Here is a 22,072-nt window from a genome sequence, read left to right on the forward strand (position 1 = left end):
ACTTGGTATTCCTTAGTAAAATTCCTTCTGATTGTGTTAGGAGCTTGACTGAGACAAAAACTCTAAACAATAAAGTGCAGTGTCTTAATTCAGAGCAATGCTGAGCGAAGCCAAAGTCTCTGAGCAGCATGGAGTGAATCTCAGTCTAGCCTAAATTTTTAGAGAAGATAGGGGGAAGTTGATAAACTTGCTAATATCACATTTCAAGACATCAGAGATTGGAAATTACATGCCCAGAGTAAAAAGATTAAGAATAACTGTGAAGCAAAGTAATAAAAAATGGCTGCTGAAAACAATTTGGCTTGAGCTGGTACTACATGTGTGTGAGAGAGGCTCAGCAGGGGTGAAAGCTGTGTGATAAAGCCAGATGCAGGTGATGTCTCCACCTGTAGTTTTTGCATTGCTCCAGACTGCTGAGTTTCCTTGCTGGTTCCCCAGTTTGCAGCAGAACTCTACTCATTCCTACAAATAATTTATGTAATTTAATATTTGACAGACTTCTTATCTGAAGCCATCAGAGTGGGATTTCAGTACCACTGACTACCTGAAATGTTTTCCCTCCACGATGCAGGAAAAAAGATCTGTTCCTTCTAACCTTTGTGGTTCATGGGATGTCCAGCCAAGAAATAATTTTTAATTGACAAGTTGTCTTAGCTTATTCTGACATTTCATTATGATATCATGGGAAAACCATTGGTGAAATATAACCATCCAGTCTATTTGAAGGTTGCTGTCAGAGGATGAACTCTTCTTTTGCTTTGTTTGTTTGGACTTTGTTTCCCTGTTGAGTTCTAGCCAGTGCCTTAAAGAGTTGTAGTAACTGTCACTTCGTGGTTTTCTTTGCACATACTTTCCCCTTTCCTCTAGAAACTGGTCATTTTAGTTTTTATGTTCTGCCGACTTACTGATACAAAATCAAGATGGGGTCTGATAATTATCACCATTCCACTCAGGTGATTTTTTTTTTTTTAAATGGTAAAAAACATCCTGGTATGAGATGCAGCCTGACTTCACAAGGTAATACAAACTGCACAAGTAATGGAATCCAGCCAAAAATATCACAAGGAGTGGCTGATGCCCACTTAACGTTTTCCACTGGAATACAAGCTAATCATGCACTCTTTGTGACTTATGGCCAGCTGCCTGCAAAGAGGAGGCAGGGGCATAAGATTGGTTCTCTTACTTGAAATGAAGCTGCAGATCCCAAATTTCTGTGCTTCAGGTGCATGCAATGCAATGGTGGTGGCAGCTTGTGCATGCTAACTTTCAAGAGCTAAGAACTGAGTTGTCTGAGCTGCTGGGACTGGCTAATATAGACCTTAGGTTAGCAAGACTATGAGAGTAAAACTCATATACTTCTGCTCTATATTGTGGCCTCAGTCCTACACTCCATGGGAAGAATGTAAAAGCAGCTAAACTTGAAAGTTTATTGCAAGTAAGAGCTCACATAAGCAGTGGATTTATTAATACAGTGGGTGAAAATGCCTGCCTCACCATGCTGACAGTCCCACATTTGGCAAAAATAGTCATGGGCTCAATATATTTGGGTTTAGAGGTTGCTGGGCACCTTTGTGAGATACGCTGATTTTTGTTTCACAATAGCATAAAGAAAAAATTTTCATCCTAAAACAATAGAGTAATGCTGGCATAGTTGAGAGCAGTTTCAAGCTCTGTTATTTATCACACATTTCAGTAACTTTCAGTTTCTGAGAAGGCCAGTGATTACTTTTGTTAAAGATTATGCACACATGGTACAATTTATAGTAAAGAGGAACAAGAAGACATTCTTTATGTGACAGGAATGCAAAACGTTCATTTTTGTTGTAGTACATGTCTTTGTGTGTGCTTCTGTGTGTTAACATCTGCTGCTTTGGATTCCCTGTGTCAAGAATCTTAGTCTGAGTTCTGAGGTAGTCTTCTTTTTTACTGTGGCCCTGGAGGTGGAATGTAAGTGGAACCTCAGGTAGTAGTACAGTGATCCAGTAAAGCCAGCTTTACAGCTCATTAAGTTACATGTCACATGAAGCAATGCTTTGGTTCAGTACAAACTGACACTGATGACTGAAATTTCTTCAAGCGATTTTGATGGGTTAATTTGTATTAGCCAGGCCTTGTACTGGCTCAAGTGTCATCTGTCCTCCCACAGTTGCCATGAAGCCAGCACAGACTCGATCTCATGTGCTCTGGTTATTGCAATAAAATGCAATTATTTACCCATCCTTGATTTGAATCAGATTTGTACTGGATGATCTGGTAGTACATGGTTCCAGTATTAATGATGGCCAAAATAATGATCTTGATCAAAGTGGTACAGAGGCTACATTCTGGCCTTCATCATTATTGCAAATATAGATCAATCTTTTTCTATTTTTTCAATAACATTTTTTTGACTAGAAGAATAGGGAAAAAAGTGAAGAAAGAGCATAGAATCATAGAATCATTAAAGTTGGAAAAGACCTCTAGGATCATCTAGTCCAACCGTCAACCCACCACCTCCATGCCTACTAAACCATGTCCTGAAGTGCCACATCTACAGGTTTTTTGAACTCCTCCAGGGATGGTGACTCCACCACCTCTCTGGGCAGCCTATTCCAATGCTTGACCACCTTTTCAGTAAAGAAATTTTTCCTAATATCCAGTCTAAACCTCTCCTGATGCAACTTGAGGCCATTTCCTCTCATCCTATCACTAGTTACTTGGGAGAAGAGACCAACACCCAGCATGATGTAGAACAATGCACTAAAAGCAAAAGTTTGCTCTCTTTGTCACTTTAAATTTGTGTGGAATATTTACTCTTCCACCTTGACTGAAACACAATAATCCACATAGACTTGCCTACTACCTACACAAAGAACATGATTCTTTATCATTACCATGGAACTAATATCACTATGCTGATGCATGAAATTCTTGGGTGCTTAATATGCATGTGTTTCAACAAACTTTATATTATATAGATAAATGATGTCTGCCTACTAACTGTCTTGCAAACAAGTTATCCTGAGTTTCAGGCATCAATAAAGGCTCTCTTTGTCACGCAATGTGGTGAACTTTATAATTACGAGAACAGATGTTTTCTTCAGTTGCTTTAGTTGTGCCTTTTAAAATACAGTGAATAATTTTTTTTCAGTACAAGGAAAACAGCCAAACTTCATACAAAAATTTGGACATACAACTCTACAAGAAGGAGAAGATTTAATCCTGCATTGCACTATACATGGAAAGCCCAAACCACATGTCTGCTGGAGGAAGGATGATATCCAAGTGGTATCTGGAGACATCAGTGTATGTTCTGATGTTCTTGAAATATTTCTTGGGAGAAAGATAATAGTTTTTGCTTTATGCTACTAATAATCTCCTATGTGCATTCTATTGTTTTACAGATTGAGAAATTAGGAGATACCTATTACCTTTTAAAAAGAAATGTAGTCCTTGCTGATACTGGGAAATATATCTGTGTTGCCAGCAATGAAATTGGAAAGGCACACTGTTCTGCTTTCGTAACAGTAATAGGTGATTCATCCTGCCAGCTGCATGCTTCTAGGCACGTTGTTGTTGCCGTATTAAATGAGCACCTTATTTCCACTTACTAATGTACATGTTTTGTTTCAGAGAAAAATAAAACCCCAGAAATTTCCGCTGTAACTCAGGCTAAATCAGAATGGGAAGATGGATACTTTTCAGAAGAAGTGAAAGTCACCACAGCTGAGCTAGTACAAGCCCACGACACACATTGTGTGCAAGATCAAAGGCCAGTGGCTAAACATCTCCCAGTAAGGTAACTTGCAGCTTACTCTGTGCTACATCTTGTAATACTCCAGTAGCTGTAAGGGCCTTAATTTACAAAGCACACATCAAACACTCTTCCCAATCCTGTGAATTTTTGCATAATGTAAATGAAGTGCATAATGTGTGACTGCCTTTTACACTTAATTTTTCATCAGAAGATATGCAATTCTGTTAGATGAAAGACCTTGTAATACAATAGAAAATAGAGTTTATGCAATAAGGTATTTAGTTTAGTGAAATAATTTTTTAAAGTCTAGGTATCTTAATCTAGGTATTAATGTAAGACTGAACAGCTCAAAGATACAAAGTTTTCCAGAAGTTCAAATCGATACAACTACATGAACATAAGTTTCAATAACAGAATATGTAAACAAAGTTTTCTAGTAGGTAAGCAGCTTATTTAGAAGAATAAGTAGCAGTCCTAATAGCACAGGAACAGTCATTGTTCATTAATTGATTAAAGATGACAAAACTTCCCACTGTGCAATTTCAGAAGATTAAATGAGACACATGAAGTCAATAGTTCTTTTTGGTGACTTCTTGCACAAGGTTAAATCTTGCCTCCTGAATTTAGGCTCTGATAGCCTACTGTAGTTTTTGATGCTAGAACTGCCTGTCTTCTGAATAATGTATTCAGGGATGAGATATATCCTGTGACCATTACTATGTAATGATACAGGATATCACAGTGTTATCCTGTGACCATTACTAATCTGGTTTACTATTAGTTCACTGTTTCACTGGAAACATCAGATAAGGTGAGGTAACGTAGGGATGTAGGTGGGGGTTAGGAAGAGATTGTGCACATGAAAATAATACTTGCTGTCAGAGGTTTTCAACAGAAAATACCTGAACAATTCTATTGATAATGTTTATTACACAACTCAGAAATTGGTAAGGCTGTTTTACAGTGAAAAGCCGGTTTCATGATGATACAGTAAAATAGCTTTCTTTCTAGAAGGTATGTGGAGCAATGTGATGGAAAAGAGGCTCCAGGAGTCTCATGGCTTTAAAGAAGTGATGGTTAATGTGGCCTGGGAAAGTGGTTGAGAATTTGTGGGATTGCTGTCAGGCTAGTCTTTCACAGTCTGCTCAAAATGTTAAATTTACACGAGTGACATAAAAATGCATTTGTTGCCTAAAAGTGTCTGAATACTTTCTGAACTTTTCATATATAGTGAATTCTATGGCAAAAAGCCATAGAAAAAAGAAAGAGCAGTGTTCTTTTGTCTTTAAATTCATGAGGTTTGTCTGTATAGATGTAGGGCAATATGTAAAAGGAAAGGAAAATTATTGCATATGTTGATTCAAAAGCTGTTCTTATTTCATCATAAGCTGCCTGCACACTTTCCCTCATGTCCAGCTGATCAAGCATAGATCCCATATATTTTGTTCAGTTTTTTTCTGTATTGCTGTGAGATGGCAGATATTCCAAAGCAAAAAAATCAAATGCAAGATCATGTTAATTTTACTTAGGGCATGTAGAGAATTCAGTATGATTAAAACGTGTAGATCATAAAGAAAGGTCAAATTTCTCCTCATTTTTCTCATCTTTTCTGTTCTTTATCACTAAAATGCCCTATGGTTATTTGTTATTGTCAGTAAGATGAGTTTTAGGATATTTTATGTTCTGTCTGGAATCACTCTATATTTGATCTCTAATCTCGTATTGTCTCAAGACCACAGAGAACAGTCTATGCCAACCACCACAGTGTTGCTTATGAAGGGGAATGCTGCAGCTGCCACCATTAAAAATATAGGCAATATTAACTGACCTTTTCTAAACAGGTTTAAAGAGAAACTCTGACTTCAAGGAGTGTATCTTGAACTTGAGAGGCCACAAAAGATTAGCTTCAGTTTGGAACATGATCCTGTTCTTCTCCTGCCTGCTGCAGAGGATCAGAAGATGGACTGAACTGCAAGATGCCTGATTCATGATGGTGTTCATATTGTTTGCTGTGTCCGTTAGTAGATATTGGCCATGGGCAAGAAGATGAATCTTTGAGTCCTATTTGATTTTTTTTATCTAGGTTACAATTAGTATTTGGTTTCTTTATAAATAAATCATTAATAAAATTCACCTGTGCACAGTATTTATTAGTGATTTCTAATTTCCTGTGATTTTGTTGTAGTTTGTTGGGCAAATCTAACAGAAGATGATGATGGAAAAAAGAGACATTAGCCTTTAAAATTACAGATCTCCTTGGTGATTCATCAGTACCCACTGTTTTATTCTTCTTCACATTCCATCAATGCCATTAATTCCATCAATAGTTCTTCCCACTAACTTATATATGTTAAAGGAGAAGCCGCTGCCCGAGCACTCACACACCACTCAGGGAGTCGCACACACACCACCCGAGACTTTAACTGCTCGGACCAGAGTCCCTTCGCAGCGGGCAGCTCTGCTGAGCTGACGGGTGTCCCTTTTCCACTCCTCACTCACACACACACTCACTTTCTGGTGCTTCCTCTCCCCTCTGGCTTGACCCTAGGTTTCCTGAAGCAGAGTCTCCAGTACGACGTACGCCAGATGAATTTATTGGTACAGCGGTGAAAACAGCTCGAGCTGGGTGCCTCCGGAGAGGGACCCAGAACAAAGAAATCCCTAGGTAATTATACCCTTACAATCTAAATTCCCCTCCCCTCAGGAGGCGGTTCAGACCAATAGTAGTATTTGGGTCTGGGGTCTTCCCGTTCTTCATTGGGCCCTTTCATTGTCTCTAGGTGGGCCGATTCTTCTCTTATCTCTAAGATCACAGCTTCTGCTAAGGTTGAAGCCTCCTTATCTTTCTGGTTTGCACCGGTTTCGGGGACCTTCCTTCATGTAGCCAAGTAAAAGTTCAGTGCATGGTCGGTGGATCTAGGTGGAAGTTCTTGTGGCCTAAGACTTCAGCAAGCCTTGATACTAATGCTAAAGTGACTACTACAACATATAGAGAATTCGGACACAAACGAATGAGGACTTAAAACGAGTTTATAACTACAGAATTCTCCAGTTTATTAAATACAGTGTTTGTTACCTTATTTCTAACAGCTTTGAGACATTTTGAGGAGGCTGGGCATCAAAAGGAGTGGTTACTAATAATAGCAAACCTTGTCTAATGCATGCTTAGTACCAAGAATGTCTTCAGGGAAGAGAGAGTGTCTTTAAGGCAGCATGATGGAGAAGTCTTCCACTATTTTGCTTCTGTTTTCAGGACTGGATTACTGTGATAAAGCACTCCATTTCCAGTTGATGTGTGTCATTACAGTCCAAAGGAGTGGACTATGAAGTGATACCCACAGTAGTTTCAAAGTACGTCCTTAGTTTAGCCAAGGACTTCCCAATGATAGAATTCCTCAAGACCCGCAGCATTCATTCAGAGTATAAAGAAAACCTGAACTGAAATTGAATCTTTTGGATTGTAAGGCAGTCATTAGCATGATGAAATTTTTGTCTCCATCTCTTGAATTCAGAGTCTAGGTGTCTTTTTCACTTCACTGCAAAGCTCCTTGCAGAGAAAGAGGAGGACTTCCGTAGTGCCGTCCATTTGCAGCATTGAAAAAAGTAGTTCAGAAAACATCTTATTTTGGATGGCTGTTTGACTGGAATAGTCATCATGTGCCATTTGGATGAGACAATAAGCAACAGAACATCTAGTTAGGCATGGGAATAACTGTTCTTCAGCTTGGTCCTTCTGATTCAGATCTTCAAAAAGTCCTACCTAGCAAATGATTCATGCTACTCAGACTTCTGCTTCAGTGCACTGCTTATGGCTTGAGCCAATACGACAGGTACGTGTGTATTGTGCAACTGCCTATTGTGCAACATTTTGTCATTTTTTATATAAACATTGATTAGGCCTACACTGGGTTTGTATAGCACAGCAATGCACTCACACTTCTCACAGAGAGCAGATAGGAGTTTAAGTAGTGCAGCATCTTTGTTCTTCATCCGGGTAGATGTCATCTGTGCAAAATCTGGCCTGAAATAACAGTTTTGAGAATTCCTTCAATCATAATACCAAAACATTAAACATTTGTCTCCAACAAGATGAAGGCTGACTACTAGAAACTTAAATTTATTTCCAAATTAAAGTACAGGCATAGAGAGGAAATGAGCTGAAAAAAATATCATGTACATGTCTTCACCTGATCACATAAATCACTTGCTTGACGTTATGGAAAAGTCAATGGCATCCTGCCCACAGAATAGTCACAAGGCTGTGTATCTGTGCACATAAATATAGTAGCTGAGGACTGAGGTTCTTGCTCTGCTTATTTACCCTGTATCTCTAACGTTCCATTTTTTCCAAACTGGAATGGAGACAAATATCAAACATCTTGTGGATCCCATACAATTACCTTTCTGCTGACTAAGCCCTTTGCACATGTTTAGATTTAAAGATTTCACAGAAAATATTGTGTTTCTAACTGCAGTCACATTCAAAGGACTGACAAAGTACGTATCGGACATCCCCCAAAAATGAAAACAATCCTAAAATGTATGTTCTTTTATCAGCTGGAATCCATAAGTATGCCATATAGGATTTCCTATTTAAAAATCCATTCTGTAAAAATGGAAGTGTAGAATTCAGTGCCTGCTGATCTTGAGTCCTCAGTAAAGCTAAGGCATTGGGTTCTTCTTGCTTTTCCTTTTGATTGTCAGCCTGTAAGAACAACTTGAACTTTAATATTTGAGGTGGGCTTTTTTTTCCCCTTGATTGACAAAAAACAACTTTACTTAAAAAAAAAAAAGTTAATATATTTCTAAATAATACATAAGGCAAAACAGAAATCTGTATATCTGTTCCTACCTATGGTTTTCTTACAAAATAATAGAAAGTGGTGTTTATAAACAGATAAAAAAACCAGCAACCTTCTTTTGCCAATGAGGAACACAGCTATTGCTCCAAGTGTTCCCAGGGAATGGATCTGCTATGAAACATGGTAAGTGTGTTTGTTTCTTTTCATTTTATAAATCATAGATACCCATGAATTTGTTAAAAGGTCTGTGAAATTTGACAGGATGTATATATCTATTAAATTCTAAGGACTATCTTGATGTTAGTTAAAATTTACTCCCAGTATTATGATTTTAATTAGTGTTTTGTGGAAGGAAGTAGAACAGTTAGTAAATATATTCTTTACTTAGGGTCTCAGGTTTTGTTAGTAGGGCCCGACTTTGTAAGGTGAGGTGCTGAATAAGTAATGTTTTTAATTCCTTCCTCGTTCTGCATATGTAAATGTGTGGGGATAATATATGAAGAAAAAATATACAAGGAAAACTTGGGAAAAGTGATGTCTGTGAATCTTTTCCTTAGATATTTCCAAGGAGATGATATGAGTGACAACTACCAACATGAAGTTAGTGAATATGGCCCCTGATAACTATTCCATACCCATTCAAATCTAGTCACAGTTCCCAGTAAGCTGTTGATGTGTGAAATAGCTAAAGTAGTTTCAAAAATTGCTTAGTGCCTTAGGAACCAGAAAGGAACTTATTTTAAAAATACAATATATTTGGTTTATGTATTTGAATGCAGCAAAATTTTTTCCTTGTAACTTTCTATTATTGTCATCAATTGTTGACTTGATTGAAACACAAAAATTTGAACTTCTGGCCATCTCATAACTTCAAAAGTAACAGTTTGCACATGTCTGTCATTTAGAAATTGTCATATGTTCATAGACTTTTGCATTGTCTGTTTGACTTAGATGTCGTCATTAAGCTGGCTGCGTTTATTAAGTTTGCAGACACTAGCCTGTATTCTTTCTCCAACTTTGATTTTTCACTGAATATTTAAGTGTTCAACTATAGAGAAAAATGGCTATCTGCTAATTTAGCAAGTCACTATGTAGAATCAGAAATTAGATACCCTTTACACAGATTTTTTGGACATTTTGTGTCTTTTAGTAGAAGCTAACTTGTCCTCCCCACTAATGCGTAGAGTTGCGTTTGTTATCATACTAAGTCTTACACAGGGAGATTAGGCTCTCTGACATCTATTTGCAACAAAAAGTTAAAAATGAGCCATAGTACTCTGACTTTCAACCTCTGTGAGAGTCCAGATAGTACCAGTGTAGAAACTATTCCTCCAGTTTCTGTTGCTGCTGTTACTGCTGCATGCCAAGAGTAGCCATAAAGTTGACACCTTACAGGAGATAAATTAAAGGTCAGATCAAAGTTCTGAGGTTATTTGATGAGATCACAGCAATATGTCCTTTCTTTTTTCTTTCAGATCTGCAAACTGTAGTATAATACCCCCTTGCAGGAATCGTAGCGGTGGTATTCTCTCTCCTTGGCATTTTCTGGAGCTCCTGCTGGAGGTTTCCTTCAGGTTGTGTTCAAACACAAGTGCAGCTGATAGTACAAAACTCCATCCTGTGTTTACTTCTCTAGCTATCCTCTGAGAGATCCTTTTCAATGTAGAACTTGGTAACAGCAGACTGAAGTCCTCCATTTACCAAACAGTTAAGCACATACTTGACTTTAAGCACATAAGTAGTCTCATGAGCCAGGTTATGTGCTTAAAGAGCTTGCTAGTTGTGCGTTAATATATATTCCACTTCACAGGGAAGGAAAAGGACTTTTGAATAAGAAGGCAACAATGGAAACAGGCAGATCTGTTGTGGCAAAACACCTCCCGTTCCAGCTATAGACGAGAATAGTCTTCTAACTCTGACCTCTGTTTCGGAGGCGATCAATCTAATGGTACAATTGGCTGCATGGACTGATGAAGCTGGGCTAGTGGAAGTTCACAAACTAATATGCTATTCCATGGATTATTAACTCTGTGGTCTGCACAAGGCCTCCACAGATCTAGAAAAAAGCCTTTAGACTTAAAATCTGTTTTCTTTAGAAATTACAGTAGTTGTCTGTGTTAATTTACTTTCACAGAATTTATATTTCTGCACTTTGTATGCTATTGTTTGTTAAGTTTAACTGCTTGGAACATCCAACAGAAAAACTGTGAATGAAACAAAAAAACCTCAGAGTGCCAAATCTATATGTTACCAAATACAATTTTAGAATTCAAAGTTATGGAAAAAAATAATTTAAACTGTGTATTCTAATAGTGTGCAGCCACATGTCTGAGCTCAGCTTACTTATTTAGTCTGGTGATTGACAGATGCATTTGGTGCTTCTTGCATGTTTTATAATGAAAGAAAGTAAGGCTGAATCTCACTGATATGACTACTTCTGACTTGTCCGTATCCTCTGCTAAAACACTTCTTTATTACTTTCTTCGTCTTGTGCTTATGACTTAGGAAATTTGCAACGGCTTGTAAACTGCACATTATAAACGAGACTGAATTATAAATCAAAATCTTTGGAGCAGATGATGTTTCCTCAGTGAGTCCCTTTTGTGCCTCCAAAATTAGCGTTGTCAATCAAACCGACAGGTGGTGTATGGTTACGCGGAGTGGATCCCCTCTCACAAGATACTTTCTTTTAGGAAACCAATCAGAACCGGCACTGACATGATGAGGCAGACCTGTCAGCAGAGCTGGGGTATATAAAGCAAAACAACTATGTTAGCACTTCTGAGCAGTCGTGCATTCCCCGCCTCGCCTCGGGTGTAGGGATTGCAAAAAAACAAAACTACACTGTCAAGACTGTGTAGTTTTGTTTTTATGATTAGAGGCTCTACAATTCTCATGGTGGGATTGTCTAAAAAAATCTTACTCTGGATAAGGACGTCGTTCAAGAAGATTTCGTTGGGCTTAGCCCACTCTTACAGGCACTTTGAGAGATCAGGTTAGTAGCATGTTTCTGCGAGTGTAATGAGTATTTTATCAGTCATTAATAATCCTGATATGATCTCTTATTTATAAATTTGCTCACGGGGGGTATAGGTTTCAGAGTATAGACATGGAGCACTTAATTTCTCTGGCAAGATTATGTCTTAAATTTCTGGGAGTAAATTTTGATAACACTCAGCAAAAAGTTTTTCCAGTATATTTATTGGTAAAGACTATATAAATTAAGATTTGAAAAGTGCATGGAAACATCTGCTTAACTTAAAAACTCCTTTCTCTTGGGAGTGTTCAAGGTTATGCTACTGAGAGATAAACTGAGAAGCTCCAAGAATAGCTCTGATAAAATGCATATGGTATCAGCTAAGCACCGATGACTTTTTAAGGGAATCAACTGCTAAGGTATCAATTACATGGCAGCTCTGGAACACTTGTCTGCTGTCATTCATAGCTGGGAAGGTTATTTCTGGAACATGACATTTCAGATGCATACTTTCAATTCTAATTATACAAAAAGCCTTATAAGATCAGATCTTCATCACCGAAATTGGCCTAGACAATGAAATATATAAACTTTGTGTGAACTCAATGACAATTCTACTTAATTAAATGATTTCCCATCTATTCTGGAGTCAGGCGATTACATATATATATATATATATGCGCTTTCATAATGTTTAATTATATTGTAAGATTATTTCCATGTATTTTAGCTGAGCTTCAAAACATAGTTATAACTGAAGTAGATTTTAGTGAATTACATGTGACAGACATTTGTCTTCATCTTCCTTTCAGAAAACTAGTGTGTTAGGATGAAATGTTGGTCATTTCTTTCTAATTTGAACTCATTTCCTCCTGCCCTCAAAGCTGAAAAGCTTTGATAAAAGGCTGTTCCTCTGTCAAGCTGGAACAAGTATCCAGATAACCAGTAAAGGCAATCAAAAGCAGCTCAAAATCCCAATACAATATCCAGTTCTGCCCTTATGCACTTATTGTATGTAGGCATCAGGCACTGATTTCAGTGAAGGAACTCCTGTCATGAAGAATTTTCACCCCTTTGGAAGGCAGTACAAATTTGGCTCATAGTGAAAGAAACTTCACTTTCCCATTAAGTTAAGCCTGGGACTGCCACAAAATCAGGCACAAAAGCCAAACTAAACAACAGTAAATGTGTGAGTGAGATTGCCTTGAAAAGGCTTAACCCTTGTTTAGTAAGACATGATATGCTCCCAGGGGAATTTTTTAATGAGAAAAATTGTAACTTTAATAGGTGTACGATATTATTAAGAAGATACTAGCTACATTTTAAAAACGTGCAAAATTCAGTATCAGTAAATAAATATGTTCATGCAAATATAAAGTACTCCTGATACAGAAGCTTTTCTAGTGGCAGTGTGCTATTTCAAAGTAGGATCTTGTGGCATAGGAAGAGAAAGGAAACTATTTTTCTTTCAGATTTCACATGGATCTGCAGTTGTTCAAACCATTAGTGTCAGCGGCTACCTTATATCCTAGCTCACATTTCGAAGGTGGCTGTCTTCCCATATTCAAAATTCCACTGAGATACTCTCTAAGAAAGAGTAGAATTTTATCTGCATCTTTAATGTCAATATGCTTCTGAGTAAAATGAAATTATTCACTACTTACAGACTGCTTATAAAAGACATCCTCCTGGCATTTTTTTAATTATTAAAAGCCAAATAGATTGTAGACCTTCACATTTTTTTCAGTTGCTACTTAGTGACCTAGTTGTCTTCCCATTGGAGAATGCAAATGCTTTGCATTAACAAAACATTTTCAAACCATTCCAACAAATTTTTACATGGAGATTATTTTATCTCTAGGTGAAAGAGATTAATGGACAAATAGAAGCCAGATGACCTGCACAAGGTCATGCAATGAGTCAAGCAGAACTTTGTCTCCTGCTGCATACTTGTAATGCCAAATCACAGCTTCACTAAATATAAGTTTCACATCCAACTCAGCCAAGTGTGCCCTAAGAGTAATTTGCTATACAACTTTGTCAAACCTATAGTCTTCACATTTCACCAGGTCAATGTGATTTAAAACTCAGAAGAGTAAATTGTTATGAAAATAATTACAAATATTCCTAAAATCTAGCAAGAAGGATGTGCATATAATAACAATTTCACCATTGATATCTAATTATGTTTTTGTTGCTTTCAGAGTGCCTGTAAAGATGACGACAAAAGCACCAACATTTACGCAGCCATTACAAAGTGTTGTGGCACTGGAGGGTAGTGCCGCAACCTTTGAGGCTCATATTAGTGGTAAGGTTTTGATTCATTCTTGCAAGACTGATTATTTTTTATTGCTATTTTTGGTAACGTTTATGCTAAGTCAAACAACAACACTTGTCGTAGATCATAATCTGATCTGAATGGGTAAAGATCAGTGCTGAAATGTGAATATGTATCCACATCATACAGTACTGGTCAGCACTGTTAGGTGCTGTCAGATATCCACAAACACACTGCATAAAGTTACAAGGCTTCAGGCAATAGCCAATCATCCTGCCAATGAGACTCGTGTCTAATTCTCATGTATGTTAGAATCATCAAAACTGGGGGGAAATAGCATTGAAAGTATATACATAAAAATACATACTGTGTTAATAAGGGAACTTCATATGGGTGCAGAGAGAGTAATCTTGTTTGGATTATGATCAGACAGAATGAGGATGCAAAGTGCAAAAAGCAAGGCATATGCTAGTTCTTCATTGACCCAGTGCTAAGCCTTACTCTGGGTAAGCTGTATTTCTACCTTCTGTGCCCTTGAGTTTACTTAATTCCAGAGTTCTGGCAGGGGGTTTAAAAGCACAAAATCTAGGTCCACATGGTCACTGAAGAGGGTAGAAAACCCTAGTTTGCTAGATAGTAGATGTGTATGGTCATCATGATGGTAGTACAAGGCTGGATTAATATAATTTGTTGATGCAATTTAAAGATGCCACATAATTTTAAAGGATACTTCATTTTACCAGTCTGCACACCATTAAAATACCCTATCTTGTGCAAAACCCCATGCAACTCCCCGAGATAACTTTGGCAGATAACCAACACCCTGTTCGAAGAGTGCCTCTGACCTCGGCAGTGACTAAGGAGAAATGACACGTGTTCCTGCTGATGGAATTATATTGTCTTACAGGCATTAGCAATGTGATGATCCACATACCATAAAACACTACCCAGATGCTCTGTGACAGGTGCAAACACATGATCTGTCCAACTATAAAGATCTCTGACATCTGTGTTCCACTGTGGTTCATCTCTTGGTCCCTTTGGATAACACTGGCTCATACAAGGTTCACACAAGGTGTTTGAACACGTCCTGTAGTCTACATCCATGATAATTTTTCATGCTTTATTCTGTTATTTGGCCCTTTGCTCTTCAGTTATTTGCCCTGACCTTCTCTTGTTTTCTATACACTGTAAATTTTCTGTAAAAAGTTTCTTTACACTGATGATTACAATACTTATTATGAATATATAAATATATCATCAGAACAAGATAGGATGCTAATATTATGGCTCAATGTGTGATTTTGGCTATTTTCATTTGAGTGATATCATGGAGTACTTGGGAGGGGAACTTGATTTCTTACTAAGAGGAGATACAGCAGTTTTTCTAATAGCATATACCATATTTGTACTTTAGTCCCAAATACCATGTGAGGCAATCTCCTGTTAGCTTTTATTCATATTGTGGGATACTGGAATATCTTTCATGCCCCAAAAGCACCCACCAAGACTGACAGATCTGACAGTGGCTTGGCATTTAGTTTTTCTAATGCATAAAAAATATGAAAGTTTTATTGAACTAATTGCGTAAATAACGGACTACACAGCTTTATTCTGCTACATTGTCTGCCCTTCCTATCCGTCATGAATTATTGTGAATTTGAAATTCAGACTTTCTATCTCTGATAACACTGCCCTTTTATATACAAGCCAAGTATTAATACAGAGCTACAATTTGAACGTGAAGAGAGCAGTTAGTCTAAGAGTACCAAGAAGAGCTTAGCAACCACCTGAGATGCAGTTTTGCAGTCTCTAAACTAGAACAAATGAATTGTACTGTTGTATCGGACTGTGAATTAAGTGCCACATTACAAAGGTTTGATATCAGACAAAAATACCCAGTACCTCCCTCTGCGCTCAGAAAGCGCAGAACACACAAACCCCGTGATTAGAAGCAGTAAGTGCCAGAGCAGCTAGCCCATCGTCACGGGGAGCACTACTGGGTGAGCAGTGGCTGAGGGGACAGGCGGCAGCACGTCACTGTCAAGAAAGTCTGCAGTGCTGCTGGCATTACAACCGTGCCCATCCTCGTGTCTCCACAGTACTGATCAAGTATCACATTTGTTCATAAAGAACTAACCTGTACTCCGCTTAACTTTCTTTGAACGAATATTTTCAAGTATTACCTGATGCAAGCCAGCCTTTACACTCTGCATATTGTTGAAAGCAGCACATAGACTGTACACAGGCTGGCAGTTCCTGTCACTTACATCATTGTCAGGACATTGAATTCAATTACTCATGGAATTCAATTACTTAAGCAGTGAAGTTGAGGCACTTTGGGTTCATTTTCTTATTTTTGGCAATAAAGCTCAAAAAACCTCAAGAACAGTTTTAAAATGAAAAAGAATGTCCTAATAATTAATATTCAAATCATAGTGTAATTTGGCATGTATAAAAGTAAGTCCCTACTCCATACAGCCCAGGTAAAAATATCTGTAGTCTGAGGTAGATCTTACGTTTTAGTCCCCAACTTTGTGGCATGGGACTAGCAGAGTGCTAGTAAACTTGTGAAGTTGAGTTTCTTTTAATATGAATTTGGGCTCAGTTTTTCAAAATGGCTTCTAACTTTGGACCCCTTGAACATGCCAGTTTGAGACATCAAAATAGACTCAATTTTTAAAAATGTGGGCCTTGTTCAACCTACCACACAAACACCCACGTTTGCTAATCATCATATGATGCTGCACCAAGAAAAGAAAACATTTTGGCAACGTTTCAAGAAATTCACTATGGACAACATGATTTTTGGTTGTCTAGCTTAAAACATTTTAAAACTCATTTGCGCAAATGTTGAAGACACATAGCTCTGGATGAAATCAGTGGGATCTGCTGGATACTCTATGTTTATGGTGATAATGCCCACGTCGTCCTATACCAGCAGTACAAAACTGAATTATACCAGCCTCATCAGGGCTGTTGCTAACTTCCATCTGTGAAATTAACAAAGCTTAAATGTAGTTTTACTCTTTTATTTCTAATCCTCTCTAAAACTGGCCACAATCTCTTTCTGTGTGTGTGTGTGTTTCTATTTTACATATATCTAAAAATCAGTTTTTCAACTATGAGTAAAATTTAAAACTTTCCTAACCAAGTCTGGTGTGACTGCAGTCAACCAGTAAAAGTTTCAATCTACATATCTCAGCTTCTCTCACACAGTCGTATTCCTGGCACATTAAAACCCCAAATAATTAAATGAGTTTATAGGAGGGATACTCTAGAAGGGAAGCAGAATTCTGTGGTCCTGGGATTTTCCAAACCACAGAGAGTGGATCTGGGGAAATCGAAGCAGCTGTAGTAAGTGCAGTCTCAGATCTCACTCCTGAGCCCTTGTGCAGTGCAATTGGTGATTCGTCTTGAGTGGAGAAGTACATGAAGTAAATTTGCAGGGATTTTCATTTTGCAGAAATGATGTTCTAGGACTACAAAAAAGACTTTGGGCTCAAACTGCCTCCTTAAATTAGCTGTTCTCCTTATGAGGCTCATATAAAAATTGTACCTGTTCGTCAAATGGATTTCAGTTGCTCAATAAAGTTGGCTGAGTACAACACTGGGAAGAGAATTTCCATTAGGAATCTAAAATCACCATTTAAAGCTAAGAACCAGCTGTAGATAGAGATTAAACTCTTCTGACCAGAAGAGTCTTGCTCATGACCCTGACAACAACAGAATAATATATTTGAAAAACAAAAGGTCAGCTGATTCCAGCTGACTGCTTCCCAAACTCAAACAGAATTCACTTGGGGAAAAAAGAAACAAAAGACCAAAAAATTAATAGCACTTGGTGGTAATGTCTACAACAGTCACTTTTTCTGTCACTCCATTTTCTAAAATCATTCAGCGTTAGCACAACTACTTAACTTGGTTGGAAGTTCTGATTTTTACTTTGCCTCCAAACTATTGGACCGGATAATTCTGTTAGCAACACCACTTAGATACTAGCAAATACATAAAAGAAATACTTCACGTGCCTCAATTAACCCCCCTCATAATTTTGATGAACTTTTATTCCTCAACAGGATTGCAACACTACAGTCCACTCGTTATCCAAGTGATTTCCTAAATGCAGTAGCCTTTGCAGTTGTCCTATTGCTCTGTGTATTTTAAAGACCTCTCGAAAAAGAAATTCCTTTACGACTGTGTCACTGGACATATAAACATAGATCTGTGCCTATGCCATTACACTCCACTATAACTGTGTATACGTGAGGGAGTATTATGGTAATTTTGGATATCTGGCATTTCATAGCATCCTAGTCTCCTTTTGTCTTCTTTTTTCTTTAGGTTTCCCAGTTCCTGAGGTGAGCTGGTATCGGGATGGCCAGGTTCTCTCTGCTGCAACTCTGCCCGGTGTGCAGATCTCGTTTAGTGATGGCCGCGCTAAACTGGTGATCCCCGCCGTGACAGAAGCGAACAGTGGAAGATACACCGTACAAGCCACCAATGGATCTGGGCAAGCAACTAGTACTGCTGAGCTACTTGTCACAGGTACCAAGCAGCTAAAGAAAGGCACCTCTCTCTGCTAGCACTGTGGGAAAGAGAGTGATAGGAGAAGTGTCACAGATAATGAAAAATTTTGGATTTGAAGTGCATGATTAGCAAAGAAATAAACCAAATGCCTTTTCCTAAAGCAATCTAGAATTCAGCATATATTCTCACCAGTAATTTCTAACAGCATCCTTTACACCTTAACTGTATAAAGTTTAACCTTGATCTTGTAAACTCTTAATCACAATTACAAACGTCTTGCTTAGTCCTGTATACTTCTGCTCATGTTATCCGTCACACTGGCTACATTCAAACTGCACATAAAAGAAAGGATAAAGTTCTGCAGGATGGAGCCCTTAATGATATTTAATGATATAAATGACAGTTAACAGAGTAACTCACATAAAGGGCCATACCCAAGAGACTGCGCTTACTACCTATGGTTATAATCTATGTATCTCTAATTCTAGAAACATTTGCCATCGTGGACATAATCAGAAATATCAGAAATTTTAAACACATGGAAAAAGTTAAGGGTGTTTGCATTTTGGCAAATCAACTCTTAATGTTTTGAATGTTTGAGAAGGTAGTAACGTCTGTCAGTAGCATGTGAAGGAGATGCACTTCTAATAATGAAAATGTCTAGCCCTTACAGTTCTTTTTAACAGACATTATTGTTTTTCTATTTATTTCTTCAATAAAACTGCAGCTGGAACAGCACCACCAAACTTCTCACAACGACTACAGAGCATGACTGCAAGGCAGGGAAGTCAAGTTCGACTTGACGTGAGAGTGACTGGAATCCCTACACCTGTGGTGAAGTTCTATCGGGATGGAGTAGAAATCCAAAGCTCCCCCGATTTTCAAATTTTACAAGAAGGAGACCTTTACAGCTTAATAATTGCAGAAGCATATCCTGAAGACTCCGGTACCTATTCAGTAAATGCCACAAATAATGTGGGACGTGCTACTTCAACAGCTGAATTGCTAATTCAAGGTAACAGAGTTGAAGTTTCAAGCCATGAAAATAAGAGAGCTTTCATTGTTGTAATGGTACAATATGCACCACTTCGTCAAAGTTATATCAATAAGCTCATTTATAACTTCTTTCTCAAGAGTTATTAACTTGCTGTGAAAAAGCAATGTCTTTGGTGAAATTTGCCAAAGATTTTTGTCTGAGAATCTAAAAGGACCTTTTCTCCGGAATGGGTCTTCTTTAAACTGAGGATACAGTACACAGAAAAAAGTGTGGGATGCTTTCAGTTCTCATTTTGTTCTGTAGATTTCTCAAAGTTGTATTTGTAAGCTGGCTTTGATAGAATAGATGTATTAGACTGCAAAACTGTGCATGGTCTTGTAAATGAGCCTGGTAGGATGAAGACAGTTCTTAGATAGAGGAGAATTGTAGCAGTGAATCATTCTACCCAGAGCAGTCCTGCTTGGATTTCACCTCAGTCAGGCTTCCAGACTGTGTATTCATTTGATATCCAGGACTGATTCTGAAGAATCTACAAGAAATGTGTTTTGGTTTGGTTTGGTTTGTTTGGGGTTTTTTTCTAATGACATAGTAATGCAGAAATATTATTTCAACTGTTTTCACAATTATCTGTCTATAGATACTGCAGGAAAAACAGATGGCTGCTTAATTCCTTCTCTGTTGTTTATATACATTTGTGTATAATTGGAATTGACCTTTCATTTATTTCTGCAACTACTTATTGTTTGTTGCCATATGTAATTCTCCTGACCATGCTTTCTCTTCCAAAAGGTGAGGAAGAAGCCGTTCCTGCTAAAAAGACAAAGACAATTGTTTCGACTGCTCAGATTTCACAAACAAGACAAGCCAGAATTGAAAAGGTATATTTTTCAAAAACAAAGCAGGTAAGGCTAAAATATGGGTGATTACTTCTACAGTATCTCAGACTTGTTTTCTTGATTTCATTGTAGAAGATTGAAGCCCACTTTGATGCCAGATCACTTACAAGTGTTGAAATGGTCATAGAAGGTGCGACAGCCCAACAGCTCCCACACAAAGCACCTCCACGAATGCCTCCTAGACCTACGTCAAAATCACCAACCCCACCAATAATTGCTGCAAAAGCACAAATGGCACGACAGCAATCGCCATCACCTGTTAGACAATCACCATCACCTGTAAGACATGTCAGAGCACCAACACCCTCACCAGTAAGGTAAACTTACTATCCTTTCAAACAAGACTGCTTTTTGAGTCACTTTCACATATAGCAGTAATGCTGCAGAATGAGAGCCTAGTACAAAATGGAAGAATGCACTGACTTAATACTGACTGAATTTATTCTGACTGTGAGTTATAATGTGTTATATTTACCATTGCTACAGAAGCGTGTGCCTCATGTAAACTTTCTATCCTTATGGAAGAAAATTGTTTAGAGAATAAATCCCATTTGATTGCTCTACATAGAGCTGAAATAGCACTCAAAGCTCCAAGTTCATGATGAAAGAGAAGAAAACGGTAGAGCAGTTGGCCCTTGATTATTTTAGATGAAGAGAGAAAAGAGCAATGACACTCTGATGAGTGGCAAACAGAACGGAAGGCTATGTTAAAAAACATGAACACATGTTCTATGTATGTGCTGGTAATGACTGCGGAAAAAATATTTTGAAGGTGGGCAAGGTAAATGTGGTGGGCAAGGTAAATGTGGTTAGGGAAAAATGAAGTTTAGCTCTTCTGTGTAAAGTGTCTTGAGAGAGAGAGAGAGTGATTTGAAGAGCAGGGCTCGTGGTCTGGGAGACCCCAGGAGCTCTGTGCTGAGAGGCAGGTAAAGAGAAAATTGCTTTGGAAGTCCTGCAGTTTCAGCACCCTGAAGCACCAGCGTCATGGAAGGAATGCCTCCAAGCTGAGTGCTCAGAAGAGCCCCATTTAAATTGCCAGAGCTAGGTATGCTGGTGAATTTTGCCCCATTGAGAATAACTTGCAAGGACAGGAAGAAATGGATTGATAGTAACTAGCAATAACTAACCACCTGCATAGATGAAAGAATAATTCAATAGTGCCATCTAGAGTGCATATGGAACTAGACGTTTGTACTCCCCTGCTACTCAAACCACTTTTAGACATACAACACATTAGAAAATAAATCTAAAAATTAATATGATGCTGCTGCCCCCTACTGTTGCAATTTGGTAATGTTATCTGGGAAATACAGCATTAAAAAATTCCTCTCAAAGAAAATGTCAGTTAGGAAGCCTGCTAAGGCATTTTGAAAAATGCTTTAAAACTATCTGATAGGACTGAGATCGGATTTTTGGAATATCAAAATTTAGAAACCAGCACTTTCCCAGTGACTACCAATTATTGTGGCTGAGATTTGTAAACGTAAGTATGGGAAAAAATATAGGCCCTGATCAGAAGCTTGCCTGAGCCTGAACACACGTATGGCTGACACATGGAAAGGAGATGTGGTGCAGGTGTAGATACAGGTATGTTGTTGCTAGGTGGCTGCCACATGATAATTTTACAAAGAGCGGTTACACTAATCATTTTGTCTCTCTACAGAGACCGGACCACAAATATAATATGTAATACTCACAGCCTGTAAGCCTTTTATATTATTCCTGTTAGGAGAATTAAGATAGAGCAAATGGAAACTAATGATGTATTTTTATATTTTAAATGTATGTGCTTGAGTGAAATGCCCTTTGACATTTGCCCTTATTTCTTTTTGGAAGTCTAACTAAGCTACTACAAA

General features: G+C 38.0%; 1 protein-coding gene across 1 annotated transcript in view; it reads left to right on the plus strand.

Moving 5' to 3' along the window:
* The first annotated feature begins 11,342 nt into the window (after positions 1–11,342).
* LOC142414557 (titin-like) overlaps positions 11,343–22,072 on the plus strand; it is a 243,793-nt gene continuing 233,063 nt past the window's right edge. The window contains exons 1-6 of the mRNA XM_075511917.1: positions 11,343–11,533; positions 13,720–13,823; positions 18,138–18,341; positions 19,051–19,338; positions 20,110–20,198; positions 20,289–20,533. Of these exons, the coding sequence (XP_075368032.1) occupies positions 13,733–13,823; positions 18,138–18,341; positions 19,051–19,338; positions 20,110–20,198; positions 20,289–20,533 (917 nt within the window). The 5' untranslated portion in view covers positions 11,343–11,533; positions 13,720–13,732. The remainder of the gene's footprint in view (positions 11,534–13,719; positions 13,824–18,137; positions 18,342–19,050; positions 19,339–20,109; positions 20,199–20,288; positions 20,534–22,072) is intronic.

The sequence above is a fragment of the Mycteria americana genome, chromosome 9, assembly GCF_035582795.1.
Source record: "Mycteria americana isolate JAX WOST 10 ecotype Jacksonville Zoo and Gardens chromosome 9, USCA_MyAme_1.0, whole genome shotgun sequence".
In the NCBI taxonomy this organism is placed as follows: Eukaryota; Metazoa; Chordata; class Aves; order Ciconiiformes; family Ciconiidae; genus Mycteria; species Mycteria americana.